The sequence below is a fragment of the Euprymna scolopes genome, chromosome 14 (genome assembly GCF_053919585.1).
Source record: "Euprymna scolopes isolate OS-2025 chromosome 14, ASM5391958v1, whole genome shotgun sequence".
Taxonomy (NCBI): domain Eukaryota; kingdom Metazoa; phylum Mollusca; class Cephalopoda; order Sepiida; family Sepiolidae; genus Euprymna; species Euprymna scolopes.
The window spans coordinates 22,322,879-22,343,279 of NC_136495.1; the positions used below are offsets into that span (position 1 = coordinate 22,322,879).

General features: G+C 33.0%; 1 protein-coding gene across 1 annotated transcript in view; it reads right to left on the reverse strand.

The window, feature by feature from the left end:
* Positions 1–20,401, reverse strand: part of LOC145292904 (CD63 antigen-like) — a 62,004-nt gene that overhangs the window by 15,019 nt on the left and 26,584 nt on the right. Inside the window, exons 3-6 of the mRNA XM_080139044.1 lie at positions 7,541–7,750; positions 3,564–3,638; positions 1,874–1,972; positions 885–947 (exon numbers count right to left, since the gene is read on the reverse strand). Of these exons, the coding sequence (XP_079995170.1) occupies positions 885–947; positions 1,874–1,972; positions 3,564–3,638; positions 7,541–7,750 (447 nt within the window). The remainder of the gene's footprint in view (positions 1–884; positions 948–1,873; positions 1,973–3,563; positions 3,639–7,540; positions 7,751–20,401) is intronic.

Below are 20,401 nucleotides of genomic sequence, written 5' to 3' on the forward strand. Positions count from 1 at the left end.
CCGCTTAGTGATGTGGTCCTTGGTTGATTAATTGTGTCTAACTGTGTCGGATATATACTCGAGAGTCAAAACAATAAAAAGAATATGCTGTCGTCATAGCCCTACTTATGAGGATGGTTTATGACAAGCATTTGTTTTGACATTGAATGTTTTATTTTGTTCAACCTCAACATACTGCCACTGAAACATAAGAAGCTACAGTGATAAGGGTCAGATTTTGAAGATGATCATATTTTAGCTTACAGGAATTCAATCCTGTAACATTGCACACCACAGGTGTGAATTCTAAAAAACTATGAGAAAAAGAAATCTTTAGGTTTCGTATATGACAGATGTTATTTTCTCTTGCAACCATCTCTCACACAGAAGAGACGTTGCAAGCCTGTCTCTGCTCTATCATTATTTTCATGGCAAGTGTTTGACTGAACTCTAATCTATGGTTCCCCTTGCAAAACTTTCACAAAAAAACACTCATCTAGCTACAACCACTATAAACGATTTCCCTCACTCTCTATTTGTGTCTAAATCTAAACGCAGATTCCATGAACAAAGCTTCTTTCTCAGAATTGCCCACCTGTGGAACATTGTTCCACTGTCCTGCTTCCCCGTTGAATACAATATAGCAGCCTTCAAATCCAATGTAAACAAGTTCTTGTTGAGTCGTCCCCATAAATAATCAAATTCTACCCAATTTACACCTTTAATGATTACTACACTAGCACCCTTATCCTCGAGTGGCCTTCGGGCCTTGATAAGTGGGAGAAAAAATGAAAACAAACTGTGAGAAAAAGAAATCTTTGCGTTTCATATATGGCAGATATGTTAATATTATCAGGGGCGGGGGAAAAAAAGAAAAAGAAAAAAAGAATAATAAATGCACTTACTATTCCAAGACGTTGTTGGATCTGGCGATATTCGGTATAATTTTCGGCACCACAACAGCTGAACTGGAAGAGAAAAACAATTTTTTGTTTTAATTTAATTTTTTTTTCTTAATTTGAAAAGCATATTTGTGAAAAATAAACATTATAGCATATTTGTAAAAATAAACATTTTTTTTTTTTAAATTAATAACTGTCAGCATGATCATCGGAACGGGCGAGTTGCCGGAACCAAATCGACTCTTTCCCTCCACAGGTTTCTATCTTCCACAGCATTAGGAAGATCTTCAAGTTTTTAAGCCTGTGTCTTCTGTCAATAATGTTGTGTACATCTTGACAGGTCTTTTTACTTTAGCCATTCCATGTTTCGGATCCCAAAGTACCACAACATTGATTATCTCCCCTTTTCTTCTGTAGCAATGTTCATTGTGATATTTTTTTTTAGATATTTTATAATCCAAGATGCCAACTTTTTCAGTTAGCGTATTTTTAATGGTTGTTGGGTGTCATTCCAATTATCAGAGAAGAAAACAGATTTCTTCTTTATCAATTGATTATATCCACAAATAATTGTGTGTGTATTAAATAAATATCATAACAACCTTTCTTAACAATGCTCTTTCTTTTCATCATCATCAGCATCATCATCATCATCGTTACAGCCAACGACATTGTCACATCACAAAGAAATGTATTTCACTGATGTTAGTCACAAAATTGAATTGTTCGATTACAAGAAAAATGGTTGAATGTCTTTATAGCTAACTTGAAATTGTGGGGGATAAAAAAGAAAGAAAAATGGAAGGTAAAAGAGAATGCACACCAATGACGTTTTTTCTGTACACATTGCAATGCATTGTTTTTTTTTTTTATGACAAAATCAAATTGCATCATTGGAGTCGGTAAGATTTTACTGCACGATTTTATATTTTTTTTTTATTTATCTATGACTCAAGTCACATAGCTATCAGCATTCGGTTAGAAACACTTACTGTGTACTGCAGAACGTCAATTGCTTTGGTAATATCCGAATCCACTTTGTATTTCTTGACGATCACATCATTCACAGCTTTAGACATAATTTTTGTTATCTGAAAAAAAGAAAAAAGTAAAAATGGACTTTTAAAATTTGTACATTTTTTTTTGTTTGTTTTTGCATAAAAATTATATATAAATAATATCAACACCATTTCTTACCAGGTACAAAATTTTTTTTTTTTCAATTTTATAAAGAAAAGACAAGAAATGTTGCTTCTGTAGAAATGTAGGATTTGAAACAAATGCATTCCAAGTAAAAATGCTACTACATACTTACCTGTCATGTCAATATTTGTATAAATTTAAAAAAAATGATCCAGTAGAAAAAATAACTGCAATTAAAAATAAAATTTATCGAATTAAAGAGTTTTATCGTAGTTATTAATGTGGAACAGTTCTTTATGGACAATTCTTTGATAAACTGACTTATCTCCCTTGTTTTCCTTGCTTTCAATTAAAATTTCAAAATACAAAATGTTGGACTGGTATTATGCATGAATTTTTTTTTTTTTTTTTTTTTTTGTAAAAACTAAAGCAAGCACATCTACTGGATCATTTTTTTGTAATTTTTAGCATTTATATTAATTTCGATACGACACATAATTATGTAATACTGCCTTTACATGGAGTGTATTCGTTTCGAATCCACTATTCTTTTATTATACTTTATTTTGCTAAAATTTAACCCTAATAAAAGGCAGCTGCAGTGTTCCTATTTACTTGCCTCCCCACAAAGGTAAAGTTGACACAAGGTTGTTTTTTAATGTGGAGAAAACATTCTCCCCAAAGAGGGACACTGTCGATTGAGACAAAAATCGAAATTGCTTTGGTCTAGGATTTCCTCTTCACTGACTGAGGACAGAAAAGATGATATGAAGTATCAAAACAGATACTACACGTTGTTCGTAGCTAAAGCGACAAGGGAGTAAACACTGATCTACTTCTTTGACAATTAGTTCACCAATGGCTTTGCTGCTGTTTGGCTATTCCTTCAAAGAAAAGGTTTCTCGCAATTCCTGGTGGTTTAGCAACACAACATGGTAGGTATATGATTAGTGACTTTTTTTTTCGAGGGGGGATGCTGATGGAATTGTTATTCAAGTAAAATTGGATGATTTGGCAAAAAAATATTTAATCCAACACAACTCTAGAACCAAGGGTTGTATGATATTGCAAAACGTTCATATGATATTGCAAAATTATTTGTACGATATTGTAAAAATATTTGTATGATATTGCAAAATTATTCATATGATATTGCAAATTTATTTGTAGTTTTGCAATATTGCATGTAAGTTTTGCAATAATGTATGGATATTTTTACATCTAGGGAGACAACTTTCAAAATATTTTAAATAAGTCTAAATGGAAGTTATTTATCTCCCTTTCACACCAACAAAAAAAAACAGCATTGCCTACCTCAGGCGATTCTCAAAGTGCAAGAAAGAAAAATTTGGCAGGGTGAATCTCCTAGAAATGCACAGGACCATATCTCATACTGATAGAGAACAAGGCCACATCAACATGGCATATCCAAGTCTGATTTTGGTATGACATAGTCGCCTTGGAAAGTGGTTAGTTTACACGTTTAAATGGCAGAAAGCAATAACAAGCAGATAAAAGAAAATATCATTCAAAACTCACGTTTTTCTTGGCCACCACTACAGCGATAACTCCTCCAATCTCAGCAATTGTAATTATGGTGAGTATAGCAATATACTGCAAAGAAGAAAAATAAAGAAAATATTTCTTTAAATAACTTCCAAGAAAAATAGGTTATTCTTCTTTTAGGCAAACACCCTGAAAAAATTAGCAATAAAATTAGAATTTAAAGGAGCGGGATCAGTTTCACATATAAATTTATTGTAAAATTCCAAACCTCTTCAGTGTTTTAGGGCAATTAAAACAATTTTTCTTTTTTAGTTATAAGTATTTCAATGAAATAAACCTAAAATATTTCATAGATCATTTCTCTGGCACTGTTGATGTTATTGCTGCAACACAGATTATTACTGAATGAGGTTGGAAGTTACATCAACTAAAACGTTCTAAGATGAGAAAAGTACTCAATATTCCAAATAGTATGTCTATTTATCATTTAATGAGAAAATTCTAGAGACAGCACCTTATTAACTAAACCATGCAACAGGAAAAATCCCTTATACAGACCTAAAACCCAAAATAAATATATAAAAAGAACATTGGAATTCATGCAGAGAGAATAAACTATTCAAAGTAACACCAAACATCAGAATAAGAGATACAAAAAAGCTGTCAAGGTAGTAATGATTAAACTACAAATAGGTCACACTCATGTCACTCACTCACATCTACTAAAAGGAGAAGAGGTGCCTATTTGCATAACATGTCAGGAGCCATACACAGTACATCATATATTGATGGGCTGTGTGGACTTTAAATGGGTCCGAATAAAACATTACCAAGAAAATAGTCTAAGAAAGATATTTAACAAAATCGACCCAGAAAAAAATTATTGAATTCCTGAAAGAGATTAAAATATACAACAAAATATAACAAAAGATTCCACAAGAAAAACCAAAAACAACTAACCAACATCCAACACATTACAATTAATGTTTCGGCATTAAATGACCCAAAAGTGGTTGATATGCCGTAAAACAAAACAAAACAGACAATAACTTAAAGAAATTCATTTTATTATTGTTTATGAAAATTTAAATAAAAATTAGTACTTCTGCAGTTTACAGACCATGCTATTTTTGGTAGGATTGAACCTGAAGCCCTGAGGCGAAGTTTGAAAATAAAATCAGCCAGCCAGAATGAGTTACTGAAAGATGTTTGAATTTATTTAAGTAAGAACCAGATTGACAGGTGCGTGCCCGGAAGTCATCGAGCATTACGACGACGTTGACGACGACGACGTTGGTTTGTTTGTTATAAGCAAAGTAAAAAAAAGAAAACAACGTTAAAACTTAAGCGGGAAAAAAAACACAAAAGAACTAACATAAGGCAAACGAACGATGAAAACAGAAAAACGAACACGTGAAAAATCGCTTAAATAAGCCTGTTTCGATATTAAAATTTAAAAAATCGGTGGGTACCCGGGTGTTTTTGGGTGTGTGGTCGGGGGTGGATAAGCGAAGTAAAAAAAAAAAAACAGAAAAACGAACGTTACGTGAAAAATGGCTTAAATAACACTGGTTCAATATTTAAATTTAAAAAATCGAAAAAAAAAAAGACATCCCCCACCACGATTCGAACCCAAAATATCTAGATAATGAACCAATGCGCTAATCAACTGAGCTAATGCGACGTACATGAAATTTGTTCAGTTTTCAACTAGTTAAAGTAAATCAGGTCATGACGTCATCTGGCGCATGCGTAAAACCAGTCGAGAGGGCCGTTTTTGTTGCCAAATAAACAATTTTCGACAGGGGGGGGCTGTCGAAATTGTTGATTTCGGGGTGAAAAAATGAACGTTTTTGGCCAATTTTTCGATATTTTTTGAGCGAAGGATGGAGCTTCAATATGATACTGAATTTGTGAATTTTTGTCGTGTCTATTGAAAGTTTTTAGCAGACACACAAACATACACATACATACATACATACATTTTCACTTTTATATATTTTAGGATTATATTTCTAATCTGTTATGTTGAAAGTCCGATAACTTTTGACTTTTTATTATCTCCCTTTGTTTTGTAAATAATCCCATAATCCCTTGCTGTGGTTAATCAGGATTTCTTCTCTCTATAGTACACCCGTGTGGATAATTTCCTCCTTAAAATTTCTGCTTATCTTTTAATCTATTCCATTCACGATGCAACTCGCAAGATGTTAATAAAATTTGATACATTTTAGTTTGAATGGCTTTGTAATTTTTAAAAAATTATTTTAACAGTATTCACTCAGTTTTGTTTTTGTAGAGATGTATCACTTGTCAGGTTTTTGTTTTTTTATAGAAAGAATAATTTCAAATATAGTCATGTTTACAATTCTTGCCTTGAAAGAAAAAGTTTAAAACAACATTTGTAATATGAGTTCAAGTAATTCTTCACCGAGATCTTTTTTTTTTACATTTTATTTTTGCTTTTGTGAAAAAAAAAAAAATCTAATTTTTAAAAAATGAATGTTGGTAGTTTACGTTCATAAATCCATATTGCAGTTATTTTAGTTGACCCGAGATGGAATGAAAGGAAAATTTCAAGGATGTTTTTATCTTCCTTGAAAAATTTAACCGTTATTAAAACTTATTTAAATCAGGGCTCTACGGACAAATTTATGTTTAATTAACCTTTGACAACTAAATATTTTCGTTTACTAGCCAAACCCACATGATTTTTGGAATATTACATCTTCGTTATCTTATTGAACACGTACATCATAAAAACTTTTCTACATTTTTTTTTTAATAAATATAATTCTAAATATGCACTGAATTTTATGTTGAGGTTTGAAAGTATAAGCATTCAAATTCTTCAGGTGTTTTTGAACACCCTGTTAAAAAAATACATATTGTTTATTGAATTTTTAATGTTCACATAATTTAACTTTGCTTGTTTTTATTAAAAAAAATAAAGGTTGAAAAGACATTTTGCACTCAGTAATGAGTTTTGGAAGATTGTCGGTGAAAAAAGAAACACAATTGCCAAAAGATAAGCGTTTTATTATTTCTAGTCACCACTTTGTACATTTTAATTTATAATTCATGGCTTATGGTAAAGAGATATATCAGGTTTGACTGCATAATCAAAAAGAGCATACAATTTTACATAAGAGTGCCAAGTTTCATGAGAATAGCTTGGAAAATAAATAAATGGTGGTGAAATTATCGAATTCCTTGAAATGTTGAGGTCCGTAATTTAGCCCCCTTTTTCTAAAGAAAAATGTCCACGGAAAAGCCTAAATTTTGGCACTTAAAATTCTCATAACTTTTGAACTACTGATGGTATTTGCATAATTCAAACGGTTTTAAGCATCTTTTACATAGCTCTTCTCATGCAAGTTGAAAAAAATTAACAATTATCTAAAAAGAAAAAAATCAACTTGTAATGCTACTTTTAGAAAAAAAAAAATTTTTAATATTAAAATTTTTTAACTATCGACCATTATGTTTTAGTTTCAACCCTTTTGTTATTTTTCAACGTAACAAAATTCTTGAACAATAAAACAGTTTTTTAATACAATTAATCAATCAAACAATGAAAGAATATTAATTAATAGCGAAACCTATGGAGATTCCATGGAATGAGAAATAAGGAAATGCATCTGAAGTGCTTAATATTTTGGTTTTGATTCTAGCTGATGGCACCCAAGTTATTTTCTTTTAACTTTTCAAATCAGTATATATATATATATATATATATATATATATATATATAAAGAAAGAAGATTCTTTTCTCTTCACTAAAATGTTTTAAATCATAATTTCTTACCAATCAGCATTATTTTCTCAACTTAACAATTTAATTGAAAACTTTTCAAATCAAACATTTTTGTAAATGTTTGCTAAATTTTTATAATTGTATTTAACAACTCGTCAATTTTTTACTTCCAAAAAAAGTTGATTTTTATTAAAAAAAAAAAAAATTAAATAATAATTTTTTTTTAATTTTAAAGAAAGAAATGTTTACATACAAGGCCGAGCAGAAATTTGCTTTCAAAGATGGCAGCACAACATCCAACAAGACTTATAAGCAGAACGATGCTACCGATGCCGGCCATTGAATAGATGGCAACATTGAACTGATGTATCTCGCCAGCTTCCTCAATTACTTCCTGAATGTGTTTACTTGTAGAATTCACTTTCAACAAGATGCAGACACCAAGAATTGCCAATCCAGCAACCTGCAAGAAAAAATTTGGTCAGGTGTTAAAGTGGGCATAGACATCAAGAATTGCCAATCCAGCAAACTGCAAGAAAAAATTTAAGATGTAAAAAGGGGCGTGACTTATATAGACGATGTATATTTAAACCAAATTCTTCATAAAACTTTTTATTCGTTTCCGTTAAAATTTGAATGTGTTTGAAAGATAAAAGCCTAAAATTAACCTCTAAAAACAAAATGTATTTAGAATGTGAAATGAAAATTTTAGAATGAAAAAAAAAAAATGTTATTAAAATTCTTTTAATGTCAACGATTATGTTTTAGTTTCAAGCTTTTTGTTATTTTTAAATGTAGAAAAAATTCTTGAACAATAAAACAATTTTTAATATAATTAATCAATCAAACAATGAAAGAATATTAATTAATAGCAGAACCCATGAAAATTCCAAGGAATGAGAAATATATTTAATCAACAAATGTTTTCATACAGCAGATATTTTTCTGGACAACAAAAAAAATTAGTTTTGGGATTTTGAAAAAAAAGCAATAGCATACAGCAAATATGAGTTTATTAACATTTCTATGAAAATAGTATCCACTGTATTTTAAATATAAAACTGGCCCAAATGAGATAAATAAATAAGTACTAATAAATACCCAGAAAGTAATATTTTGCTTCATAGTTCAATACAAATAGTGAAATCACATTGCAAGAGACAATAAATAATTCATGCCTCCAGTTCTACATCTCTTAGTAGATAATTTTTTTTTTTTTTTTTTGTTTCTTTCAAACGTTCCATTTTTTTTTTTTTTTTTTATGTAACGTTTTGCTCACTATTTTTTATGGTGAAGAAGAACTGCACATCAAAATTACTGGGAGTTCCTTTCTCACCCAATTACAACAATGATCATATATTAATTATAATATTCGAAAACGAGGTTACATCAAAGTGAGGTCACTCTCATATTCTTGTCCAAAAATTGTATTTGGCCCTTTTCAAAGCGTAATCAATGAGCAGAATATTATATAGATGAACTAAAAATGAAACGTTAATTAACAAAGTATAAAAAAAAAATTATTGACTAACCTACAAAAAAATAAATAATAAATAAACAGTAATTTAAAAAAAAAATTTTTTTTACAGGAATCACCACTTATCAAAGCCCGGAGGCCACTCGAGGATAAGGGTTAATGGGTATACCTAATATGGAAATTGTTAGGAATAAATGCTGAGATGTTTAACCTTTATTGAATGGAGTTTATATTTTCGTATAATTCTCTTTCAGAAATCATTTTTTTTTTTTAGTTTGTTAAATTAACATTGTTTTATTGTTTGATTAATTATATAATAAACCTTTTCATTTTTCAATAACAAACCATCTAATAAGTTTGTTTTAACCATCCCAAATTGTCTCTTCAATATCTCTTTATACGCTTAGTCTAATGTAGTTACCTCCCTTGTTTGCAACACAAGTCGCAGACCTCCATAAGGAGATCAACCATTCATTTTACTTATTTGCAGCAAAAAATAAAAATACTGAATTATTTCCCTTGCACTCGATAATAGAGTTATCTGCACTTGCAGTGAGAAACAGTTTCGAAATCCACGAAAATGCCTTGTATCACAGACTTTAATCATAATACATCGAATGGATTACCATTTAATATATGAGTTGCTAAATAAATCAATTAATCATCCTTTGATCTTTTTTGAGTTGTTATTATGTCAGTAACAATAGTTATCAGAAGTAAAAATAATAAATGGTTTAAAAGAAAAAAAAGATCTAAAGCAGGGCTTCCCAAAGTGGGCTTCATGAGTGAGACTTAGGGGCCCCAGAAGCCCTTTCTAAAAGAGGACTAAATGCTCCACATGGAAGAATTAAATGACTGCTGACATTTAATTATTGATCTTTTTTACTGGAAATATATGTGATATATAACTACAGGTGTAAAGAGTTTCAGGATGGTTCATGAAAAAGAAAATAAAAATTAAATTAACGAAAAAAAGCAACAATTTCTGATTAATCAAAAACAAAAAAATGGTTGTAAACGTTATCATTAGTTGGTGTTAAAATTTGAAATTAATGTTTTTCATATTTATTTTAGAAATGATCTTGTTAGTGCTCCGTGAAAAACCTCCATGGTGTCCTAAAGTTTGGGAAACCTTGATCTAAAGGATGTGTATATTATTTGTATTATTATCATCTTAGATGTTATTCTCACACAACATAAAATATTGCTGACACATCTGGGAGGGGAGGGTGTTGCTAAGAACACTCTTTGTTGCCTAGACAAAGTTCAAAATGGGATTCAAAATCTAATGTGGAATGATTTCTTCCATTTCTTAGAGCCCTTTTCTCACATTGCTAGTCTCTCTCTCTCTCTCTCTCTCTCTCTCTCTCTCTCTCTCTCTCTCTCTCTCTGCTCTATTGTTACTTTCATGGAAGATGCTTGATTGAGTTCAAATCTATGATTCTCCTTGAATAATATTCGTAGCAAGAACTTCGATACCACAACATTGAGACGGTTATTGAGGCTGAAAGTGGTTACATTGAATAGATGTCAGTTCTACTACATAATCAAATTTCCTGAGTTGATTTTTTCAATAAAATTTTTAAAATAAAACTTTAGTGTTGTTTTCTTTAGGGCGACAAATTTATCGTTCCACCCTATGCTTATTTAATGATCATCAAAGTGTCTCTACAAGTCTTCATGAAATCATTGTTTATCCTTCATAAAATCTTTTGTCTATCCCAGTAGGTAGTATTGGAGGAGATAACCCTGTATGAACACCAGAGTGACACAGTTGGAGGTTTTGAAAAGAGTCAGAGTCGGATGTATAAAAATTTTAGGTATCAGATTTTTTAATCTCTGAAAAATCAGATACAAAATATTTAGAAAACTTTAAAATAAACTGTTCGGGTCCGAGTCAGAATTTGGGGAATCCTAAAAATCTGAGTCGGAATTTTGAGAATCCTAAGACTGACTGGTTTAGTTTCGTTTTGGAGTCATGTTCTGATTGGATTCATTTCAGAAGAACAGAAGCGAATATTTTACAGGGTTCATAGATATTTTCAATATCGATTTTCAAGGACTTTTCTAAGTTTTTCAAGGCCTTCTCCATATATTTTACAGGGTTCGTAGAGATTTTCAATATCAATTTTCAAGTATTTTTCTAAGTTTTTCAAGGCCTTCTCCAGACAAAATTTAAGTTTTCAAAACAAAATTTAATACATAAACAATGATATAATAAATCCAAAAAACTTAATAATTGACAACAGGAAAAGTCATTTTCATTTATTTCTATTTCATCAAGTAGTTTTAAAGGTTACACAATTATTTAAAGGAAGTTCTCTAACGTGCAAAACTGGTCAACTATTTACAACTTTCATTTGTTCCATATCTAGTGCCAGCCATGTGCAATTTCAAAGCACTTTCACTCATTTTGATAAAAGCAAACTGCCTTTTTACATGCACAACAATATGCCTGTCGACAATCATATTTACATTCCCTGACCCACTTATGTTTAGCCAACCAAGTGCAATTAAATGTTATTTTCTCCATTAAAATTGGTCTATGCTGTGTTCATTTTACTTTTAAATTTTGAATTTCCGGTATTGTGGATACAAGAGTTATGTCCCTTTATCAATGTTATTATATAGAAAACATCAGGTAATCTTCTATCTATATAAAAGGCAAATGCGGCGCGCGCATTTTTGTATGTCCAAGAAATGCTTTTTTCGCTGAGGTTCTCCATGGGGTTATTATTTCTTAGAATTATTTATATTAGTTTATATACCCCCTAGATAATAATATGCATGATTTGCGAAGGGACGTCATGTCTAGATTTATTTTGATTGATTTTTATAAAATTTGTGCTATTTCATTGTGTCACGCATTTGTTTGGCTTTTTAGTATAAATAAAGTGAAACTAAATTAAAACGGTGTGTGTTGGCTTTCACGTCAAGACTGTCCAGAAAGCAAATCAGCTTTTATCAATGTGGTGAAAACCATCATATCAGATAATTGCTATTCATTTGGACACTCTACTTTTCTTATGGGGAGCTGGTTTTCCCCCAACAATTTGGGGAAACAAAACACAAAAAAAAAACTACTGTGCAGCCAAAGTTGGGAAAAACTGCCTCGCAGCAAAAGTTAAGTGCTGCGGGATTTCATTCTCTCTATGGCATGATGTTTGATCTCATTAAATTCATGCACCTGTCATTTAACTTTTTAATCGTTAAATTAAAGCGCTTTTCATTCCTCTCCCTTCGTGGCCGAGCGGTAAGATGCCAGGTTGTTTTCATACTTTCTTTTCCACGTTCGCCGCAAAACTTCGCGTTTGAGTCTACCTTCCTACCAAAACTTTTTTTTTTCTTTTACACCGAAAAACACACGGGCAATGCTAGGTACCCTCGCTAGTCTATAATGTGTGTGTGTGTGTGTGTGTGTGTTTGTGTGTGTGTGTGTGTTTGTGTGTGTGTATTTTTTGTGTATGTCCGGCAAAGGCTTTTTTGGGGCGGGCTTGCTCGGTGGGGTCACTCATTCTTAAAACCTTTTATATGCTCTGTAGATTATAATATTTAAGATTTACGAAACGAGCTCGCGTGTATCTTTAATTTCGGCGACTTTTACACTATTTTTGAGATTTTTTCACTCGCTGTGTGTTTCTTTGGCTTTTCAGGATAAAAAAAAAAAAGCGAAACTGAAAGCGAAGTCGTTCTCTGCCTTTCGAGCTAAGACATCCAGGTTTGATCAATGCTGGGGGGAAAAAAACCCATCATATCAGACAATTGCTATTCATTTGGACACTCCCCTTTCTTTTTTTCAGGGGAGCTGGTTTTTTCCCCCCTCATCATCTTGGGGAAACAAAACCAAAACAACTGCCTCACAGCAAAAGTTAAGTGCGGAATTTCATTTCCCCTATGGCGTGATGTTTGACCTCAGTAAATTTACACACCTGTCACATAACTTTTTAATCGTTTGACTTTTTAACCATTTAATTTCATCCATTCTCAGTTCTCTGCCCATGTAGCAGAGCGGTAAGGCTATTGACCTCAAGGTTTTAAGAATGTAATGTACTTGAAATAACCCTTATCCCTGAGTGGCTTCCAGGCCTTGATGAGTGGTGATCACTGTGTAAAAAAAAAAAAAAAAAAAAGGCTTCGGGTTCGTGCCTACCTACCTACCTTTTTTTCTTTTACACCTCCAAACACCCGGGCAACGCCGGGTACCCACGATAGTCTATTATATAAATCTCACCTGTCTGTTTAAATGTATGTATGTATGCCTGCCTAAAACTTGACAGAGGCAACGGATTTTCATGAGATCGGTATCGTTTTGAAGCTCAACCCTTGGGACGACAAATATTGAAAAATTAGCCAAAAGCATTAATTCCTTCACCCTCACCTGGGCAGTTTTCTACAAGGAGGGTCGTTTTTTTCGTTGACATTTTTTACAAGTCATTCAAACCTAGCGTCAATGACGTCGCATAAAAGGCATTATTTTGACTGCCCATGACGTCACAACTGCAGTAGGCGCAGCGATAAGACCGTTTGTTTTTTTTTCACCTCTTTTTCCTCTGGTGCGTTATGGGTTCGAACCTGCTTACTACTCCTATTTTTTTTTGTGCTCGCAATTTTTCTTTTTTTTTGCTCCACGAACACCCTTACACACACCTCCACTTTCTTTTCCACCTTTGCGTTACAGGTTCGATCGAGCCTGCCTGCCTACTACAACTTTTTTTTTCTCAATACACACCTCCAAACATCCGGGCACCCAGGCTAGTTTATAATATAAATCTCACCTGTCTGTTTAAATGTATGCATGTATGTCTGCCTGAAACTTTCAACAGAGGCAACGGATTTTCACGAGATTAGTATCGTTTTGTAAGCTTGACCCTTCGGACGCCAAATATCGAAAAATTGGCTAAAAACATTAATTCCGTCATCCCAACTGGGCACTTTTCTACAGGGAGGTGGTGCTTTTTTCACCAATATTTTCGGAGATCATCCTCTTTTTTCGATTGACTAGCCTTAATTTAAACATTCGTCACTTCCGGTTTGGTGATGGGTGCAATAGCAAAGACATTTTTTTTTTCACATTCTTTTCATCCTTCATGGTACAGGTTTGAGCCTGCCTACTACCACTTTTTTTTTTTTTTTTTTATCCACACACCTCCAAACACCTGGGAAACATCAGGCACCCAGGCTAGTTTTATGATTAAGGGTCGCAAATCTTGTATCCACAATAATATGATGCTATTTCAGAACAATGTATTTCAGTTTTATTTTTACTATTTAAAAAATATTTTAATGGTATTTTTATTAATACTTAAAAACTACTTTAATAGTATTTACTTCGATCCTATTTTTAATATTTCAACACAAATTTTTACTGGACATAACAAGACCTTTCAAAACATTTTCTATGTTTTTAAGGATTTTTCAAATAAAAAATAGAAATAAGGCCTTTTCCAAACATTTTCCATATTTTCAAGCATTTTTCAAGGCAAAAGACCAAATTCAAGCACTTTTCAAGCCTGTGTGAACCCTGTTTTATCTGCCATATCAATCTGGCTGATATCACAGTAGTTGTTACAGCAGTGGTTATTGTCTTAAATATTGGTACCAGTGTTGCATCATTCCAGTCAGACGAGAGCATTTCAGTCTCCAAAATACAGGTGCTGATGTGCTGGATTGCAAGCTCTAGTATGTTTGCATTGTGTTTGGAGATCACAGCAGGGATGTGATTTTTGTCTGCAGTTTTATTTTTGGGACTTCTTTTAAGCTTGTCGTTTAGCATTATTTGTTATTTGACTGTAAGGAGTTGAACCAGCATTATTCGTAGGAGGAGTTAATAGTGGCTGTTGGTAATGGTTTAGCAGATTGGTGAAATGATCTCTCTAGTGAATGAGATGTTCATTAGAATTGGTGATTGACGTTCTAGTTTAAGATGGTTTGATTTCCACACCTGTCTTTGTGCTTTTGCTTTAACAGAGAAGGCTATAAAGTTTATGGACGCCCCTCATACATAGTTGAGGCACGTTCAATGTCTTCTACCACTTTCCTTCGGAATGTATCTCTATCAGCATGAGACTATGTCCTCTGCTTTGTCTTGGGAAACAATGGATACCCCCTATAAAGGTGAAGCAAGGTTTGTGCAACCCCCTACCACATACCTCCTAGGTTGGCACTGCTCATTTCTAGGTACAAGGAAAAATCCTGGATGACTAGAAACAATGGCGAGGTAAGTGGTGAGCATATATAATACCTGGTGTTCTCAAGTGGTCACCCATTTTAGTACTGACCCGGCTTAATGTTGCTTAACTTCAATGATCTAACAAGAAGATGAAAACATGATTATGTACAAGCAGAGCAGGTAGTTTCAAGGTGTCGTCTAAATTATTAAATTCATTACATCAAGCTTGCCTTGCTCTCCGGTTGGTAACGTTCAATCCTGCCAAGACTAAACTTATTTCCTTTAATAATTACAAGAAACCTTTTCAACCACTGATTGCCATGGTTAATGATACACTGCCTGAAAGTACTTCCCTCAAGCTCTTAGGGTTAACATTAACAGACAACATGAATTGGAACAAATACATTGAGATAATTGCCAAGGCTGTGCTAGGAAGATGGGCTCTCTCTACCGTGCTAAAAGGCTACTCACACCTGAGAGTATCCTGTACCTCTACAAGGCAACGGTTTGCCCATGCATGGAGTATTGTTGCTACATCTGGGTTGGTGCATCTGACACTAGTCTCTCGCTCCTAGACAGGGTCCAAAAAAGAGTCGCCAAGCTTTTGTGGACCCCAGTTGGGAATTTCTGGTGTAATTAAAAATTACACAGATTATTTTGTAGAGAAAACATTTTCATTTTTGTTTCATTATTTTCGTAGGAAAATTTTTAAATAATGGCCAACACTTTTCTATTCTGCCTTACACTAGTAATGACTAAAAAGAAATTCCGATTTCCTTCAAATAGGATTTCTTTTTTACAGAAAGGAGTGACACATCCTGGAAATTTAAGCAAGCCTTTCTTTTTTAACTATTTTTTTTTTTGACATCCTATGTCAGTAGGTGTGAGTGAAACATTAACCTCTAGAGAAAGTGCTGTGACTCATTTTTTTTTTCTAATGGCTGAATATGTATAGAAATTGCCACACCTATATACTCAACAAATTTTTGATTTACAGACATGAAATTTGCTATATAGGGTATTCAGACACGTGGAAAACTTTTTAATCAGTTTTCACCCAGAAAAAAGGCATGCTAAAGGGTTAAAATTTAAAAATTGGTACTTGTGTGTCATCAGATTTTTCTCTATTTGTCAGCACCTGGTATATCTCAAAAGGTCACTCGTCTTGTACTGGCCAGTCTTAACGTTGCTTAACTTCAGAGGATTTAATAGAAACCAGTGTGTAAAATTTATGCTGTATAAAGGAACGCAGAAAGTGGATCTTAGCTTTACTTTCGGCAGCTTCTTGCTTCCCTTATTTTGTCCTTTAGTCCTCACACTCCAAGACCGATGTTTCTGACGATGAGGAAAGAATTGCTGTTTTCTAGGTCAGAATCTATTTCATCTAACACTTATTGTTGACAAGTTTTGACCTTGAAGTACTATATATATATATATATATATATATATATATATATATATTACCCTTACATTAAGTGGCTTCATGCCTTGTCTGGAGCAATTTCCATAAAAAAAATGAATAAAAAATGACAAAGTATGATAACCATTATCTTTAAAAAAGTGTTTTCAAACTTATTCATTCTTAACATAATGTGAACGATTTGTGACAGCACAGTCATAAAAGAGCTGACAAATAGAGAAAAAATGATGACACGCAAGTACCAATTTTTTTTTAACCCCTTAGCAGCCCTTTTTTCGGATGAAAACTACTTAAAAAGTTTTCCACATGTCTGAATACCCTATATACCAAATTTCATGTAAATCAAAATTCGTTGAGTATATAGGTTGAGAAGTGTCCACACACACACACATTCTAACTTTTATAGATATATAGATTGTAGCAATTTAATTCTTTTTAAAACAATAAATATTATCCATTTTCTTACCATGGAAATTATTGTAAGTGAAACATTATTCAAGTCAATAAAATGAATGCAGCTTTTTGAAATGTATTTATTTAAAAATTGTAGCTTTAAATTGTAGTGCAACATAATTTGAATTTGGAACAATTCATTTTAAAATGAGTGAAGTCGGAAATTTTCACCTTAGTGACATCAGATTAACCACCAATCACTATATTTGATGATCAAACGGCATCATCTTTTAAAATGTGTGTGAAAAGTATAGCACATATACAAACATGAAATACAGGTCCAAGTATTCAAAAATAGTCCCCCATCTGATACTGACCCGGCTCAACATTGTTTAACTTCAGTGATCTAACAAGAATCGGTGTATCAATGTGATTATGCTGTATATATTATCATGTAAGAGAATAAAAAGATATCTAGTGTAACAGTAGCCCTGGGCCAAAGTTTGATTGATAAAAAATATTCATTTGAATACACATATTCAGCACAAAATATAAATACAGGAGAAGAGAGAATTTATGTGTTTATCTATTTTTCATCTCAGTTTTCAGTCTGGACACAAATATTAGATTGCTAACAGCACACTGGTCATTTAAAAAAGGATAGTGTCAAAGTTGAAAGTCTCTCCTTAATTAGTACTGGATTCTGGGTTTGAACTTTACTCCTGATCTGAAATGGAACACGTACATCAAGTCTGTTGCCAAAGTCGCTGGAAAGATGGTGGGATCCTTCTACCACTCCAGAAGATATCTCACTACTGATGTAATTCTCTATCTATATAAAAGCCAAGTACATCCAAAGATGGAATACTGTTGCCATATCTGGGCAGGAGCTGCTAAAAACAGCCTATCCTGCCTTGACAGAGTACAAAATAGACTTTGTGGCTTAGTGGGGGATGCCCTTTTCTCTACCCTGCAACCTCTCTCCCACAGAAGAGACATTGCGAGCCTATCCTTGTTTTATCGTTATTTCCATGGCAGGTGCTCGTCTGAACTCCAATCTCTGGTCCCCCCTAACCAATCTTTCATGAAAAACACCCGTCTAGCTGAATCCACTGTGAAAAATTTCCCCCACTCTATATCTGTGCCTAAATCAAAACGCGGATTCCATGAACAAAGCTTCTTTCTTAGAACTGCACGCCTGTGGAACCCTGTTCCGTCTGCTTGCTTCCCACCGGACTACAACTTGGATGTCTTCAAGTCCAACGTTAACAAATTCCTAATGAACTGCCCCCTTAAGTAAACACTTCATCAAATCTCCACACTAACGTAATGTACTTGCAATAACCCTTATCCCTGAGTGGCTTCCGGGCCTTGATAAGTGGTGATCACTGTGTAAAAAAAAAAAAAAAAAAAAAGGACAGCACAGAAATTGAATGTTCCTTTTGACAATTAATACTACTGTCCAAGCAAGCAAAGGGGAACAACTCACTCTAAAATTGAACATGAATAGAAAATGATTTTAGATTATGTTTCTGTATTATTCCGACTGCTGTTCTCATCATTTTGGGAGAATAACACTTCATTGTTATTCTCCCAAAATGATGAGAACAGCAGTGTTATTCTCCCAAAAAAAGAAAAAATTAAAAAAAATATATCTATACTTATTACTAACATTATATATAAGAGAAAAAAAATTAACACTGTAAGTTAAAATTTACAATCAAATTTATTGTTCGACTGAATACGCCAAAAAACAATTTACAAAGTCCTTATTTTGCAGAGTTTCAAAGAATGCTATTCTCGCTATTCTTCTCATCAAAGGACAGAAAGAAATCAGCAAATTATATTTGTAGCAATGCTAGAATTTGCTGGTTATGGCATTAAATGAAACCACAATTTATTATAGTAATAAATTGTAAAGATGTACACGTCCTTTAAAAACGAGTGAAAAAATGTAGGAAATGTAAAAAATAATAAGAACAAACTGGGCATAAAATTGCAGCTTGCATGAAGATTCTTTCAAAGGTAATCCGAAAAGACGAAAATAATTCTTTTGAAAGAATCAAATCCAAATTTAAATCCAGTTGAATATAATTAGTGCGGTTGGAAAATTTTCAATGCAGCTGAAATTATGGAAATTGTTTTTGCAGATAGTGCAGTAGTCTATAGATAGGTTGATCCCCAGTTGAGTGGATTTGAGAAATAAGATGGACAGAAAATCAACATGTCATCTCCCATTGTTGGCTTAATTAGAAAATCAGATAAACTGCATGTTTTTTGATGTCACATCATACCATATGCTACTGGTACCATGTAACCCAGTACTACCTGCCTCATGGTCGGTTCACCGGCGGCTAAACTGGTTCCTCCACCAGACTTGTTTGGTGAGGAGGGCGGCTAGTCTACCTGAAGGATTAAAAACAAGACCTTCCAAAGGGCGCATGAACCCTTTTTCGGGGTCAACAGCCAACTAGCACCGTGTATATTTGTATGTATATATATATATGTGTGTGTTGGGGTAGAGAGGGCTCCCGTAAGCCGTGGTGAAGGCAACCTTTCTAGGAGAAGCAAATCTCTGATTTAAAAAAAAACATAAAGTGGGAGACCAGTACCCGCATTAAGCTGGTCTGCAGTTTAACTTGTTGCTGGCTATCTTGCTCTTGCTTGTTGCTGGATCTCAACATTTTGAACCGAGAGAGAGACTTAGCTGTCGTACAAAGCTAAAACTCTGTAACATAATCTTTGTATAGATACTCCCTCTGGCATTTGGGCTCATGAACTATAAGTGTCTGAAGGAGTGGCACTCGTCTGACAAGACGTTGCAATCATCATATATATATATATATATATATATATATATATTAGTGATGGAAAGATTCCAATATTTTTCCCCGATTCCGATAAAACTACCGATTCCAATTCTGATTCTTTATAAATCTCTAAATACTTAACAAGTTGTTATTTATTCTTGATCACCATAAAAACAAATGTTAAGTGTGCAGATATTTTCCCAAATGTAAAAATACACTTCACATATATATATTTGTGTGCCTTTGATAGAACATTTGTTATATAGCTTTCCAGAAAGTACACTTTATGATGATTGGGTAGCTTCTAAAAAAAAAAAAAATTGAAAAAAAATTGAATCTTTATGTTTCAAATAATTGTACTCAGAGTTTTTGGACCAGACAAAACCGACATTTTGTTTGGAATCTTCTGGTCATTTATATAAACAGCCGGATGATGCTGAATCACTTAGGCAATCAGAAAGAAACAGACTACAACTCTGGGTTTTAAATTGATATGAACCTGCAGAAAAGAAGGATTTCCTGGTGACAGTACCAAACAGGAACACTGAAACCCCTCTCCCTGTCTGTGCTAACTACAAAAGAGAATCTGTGATGTTTCGAAAATAACTAAAAAAAATTCTTGTGACATTTGTACAGCTTTTAAATTGGACAAAAATCTGAACGTTTATTTTTTTTAAACCTTAATCATTTTTGTTTGGTTCAAAAGCTGTACCAGAACCAAAACCAATGAAAAAAAAAATCTGTGAAGATCTTTTGTTTTATTACGTTCTTTACAATTTTTAGTTTATTTATAAAAACGCAATTTATTAAAAAAATTATTTCATTGATTTTCTTTGTCAAAAATA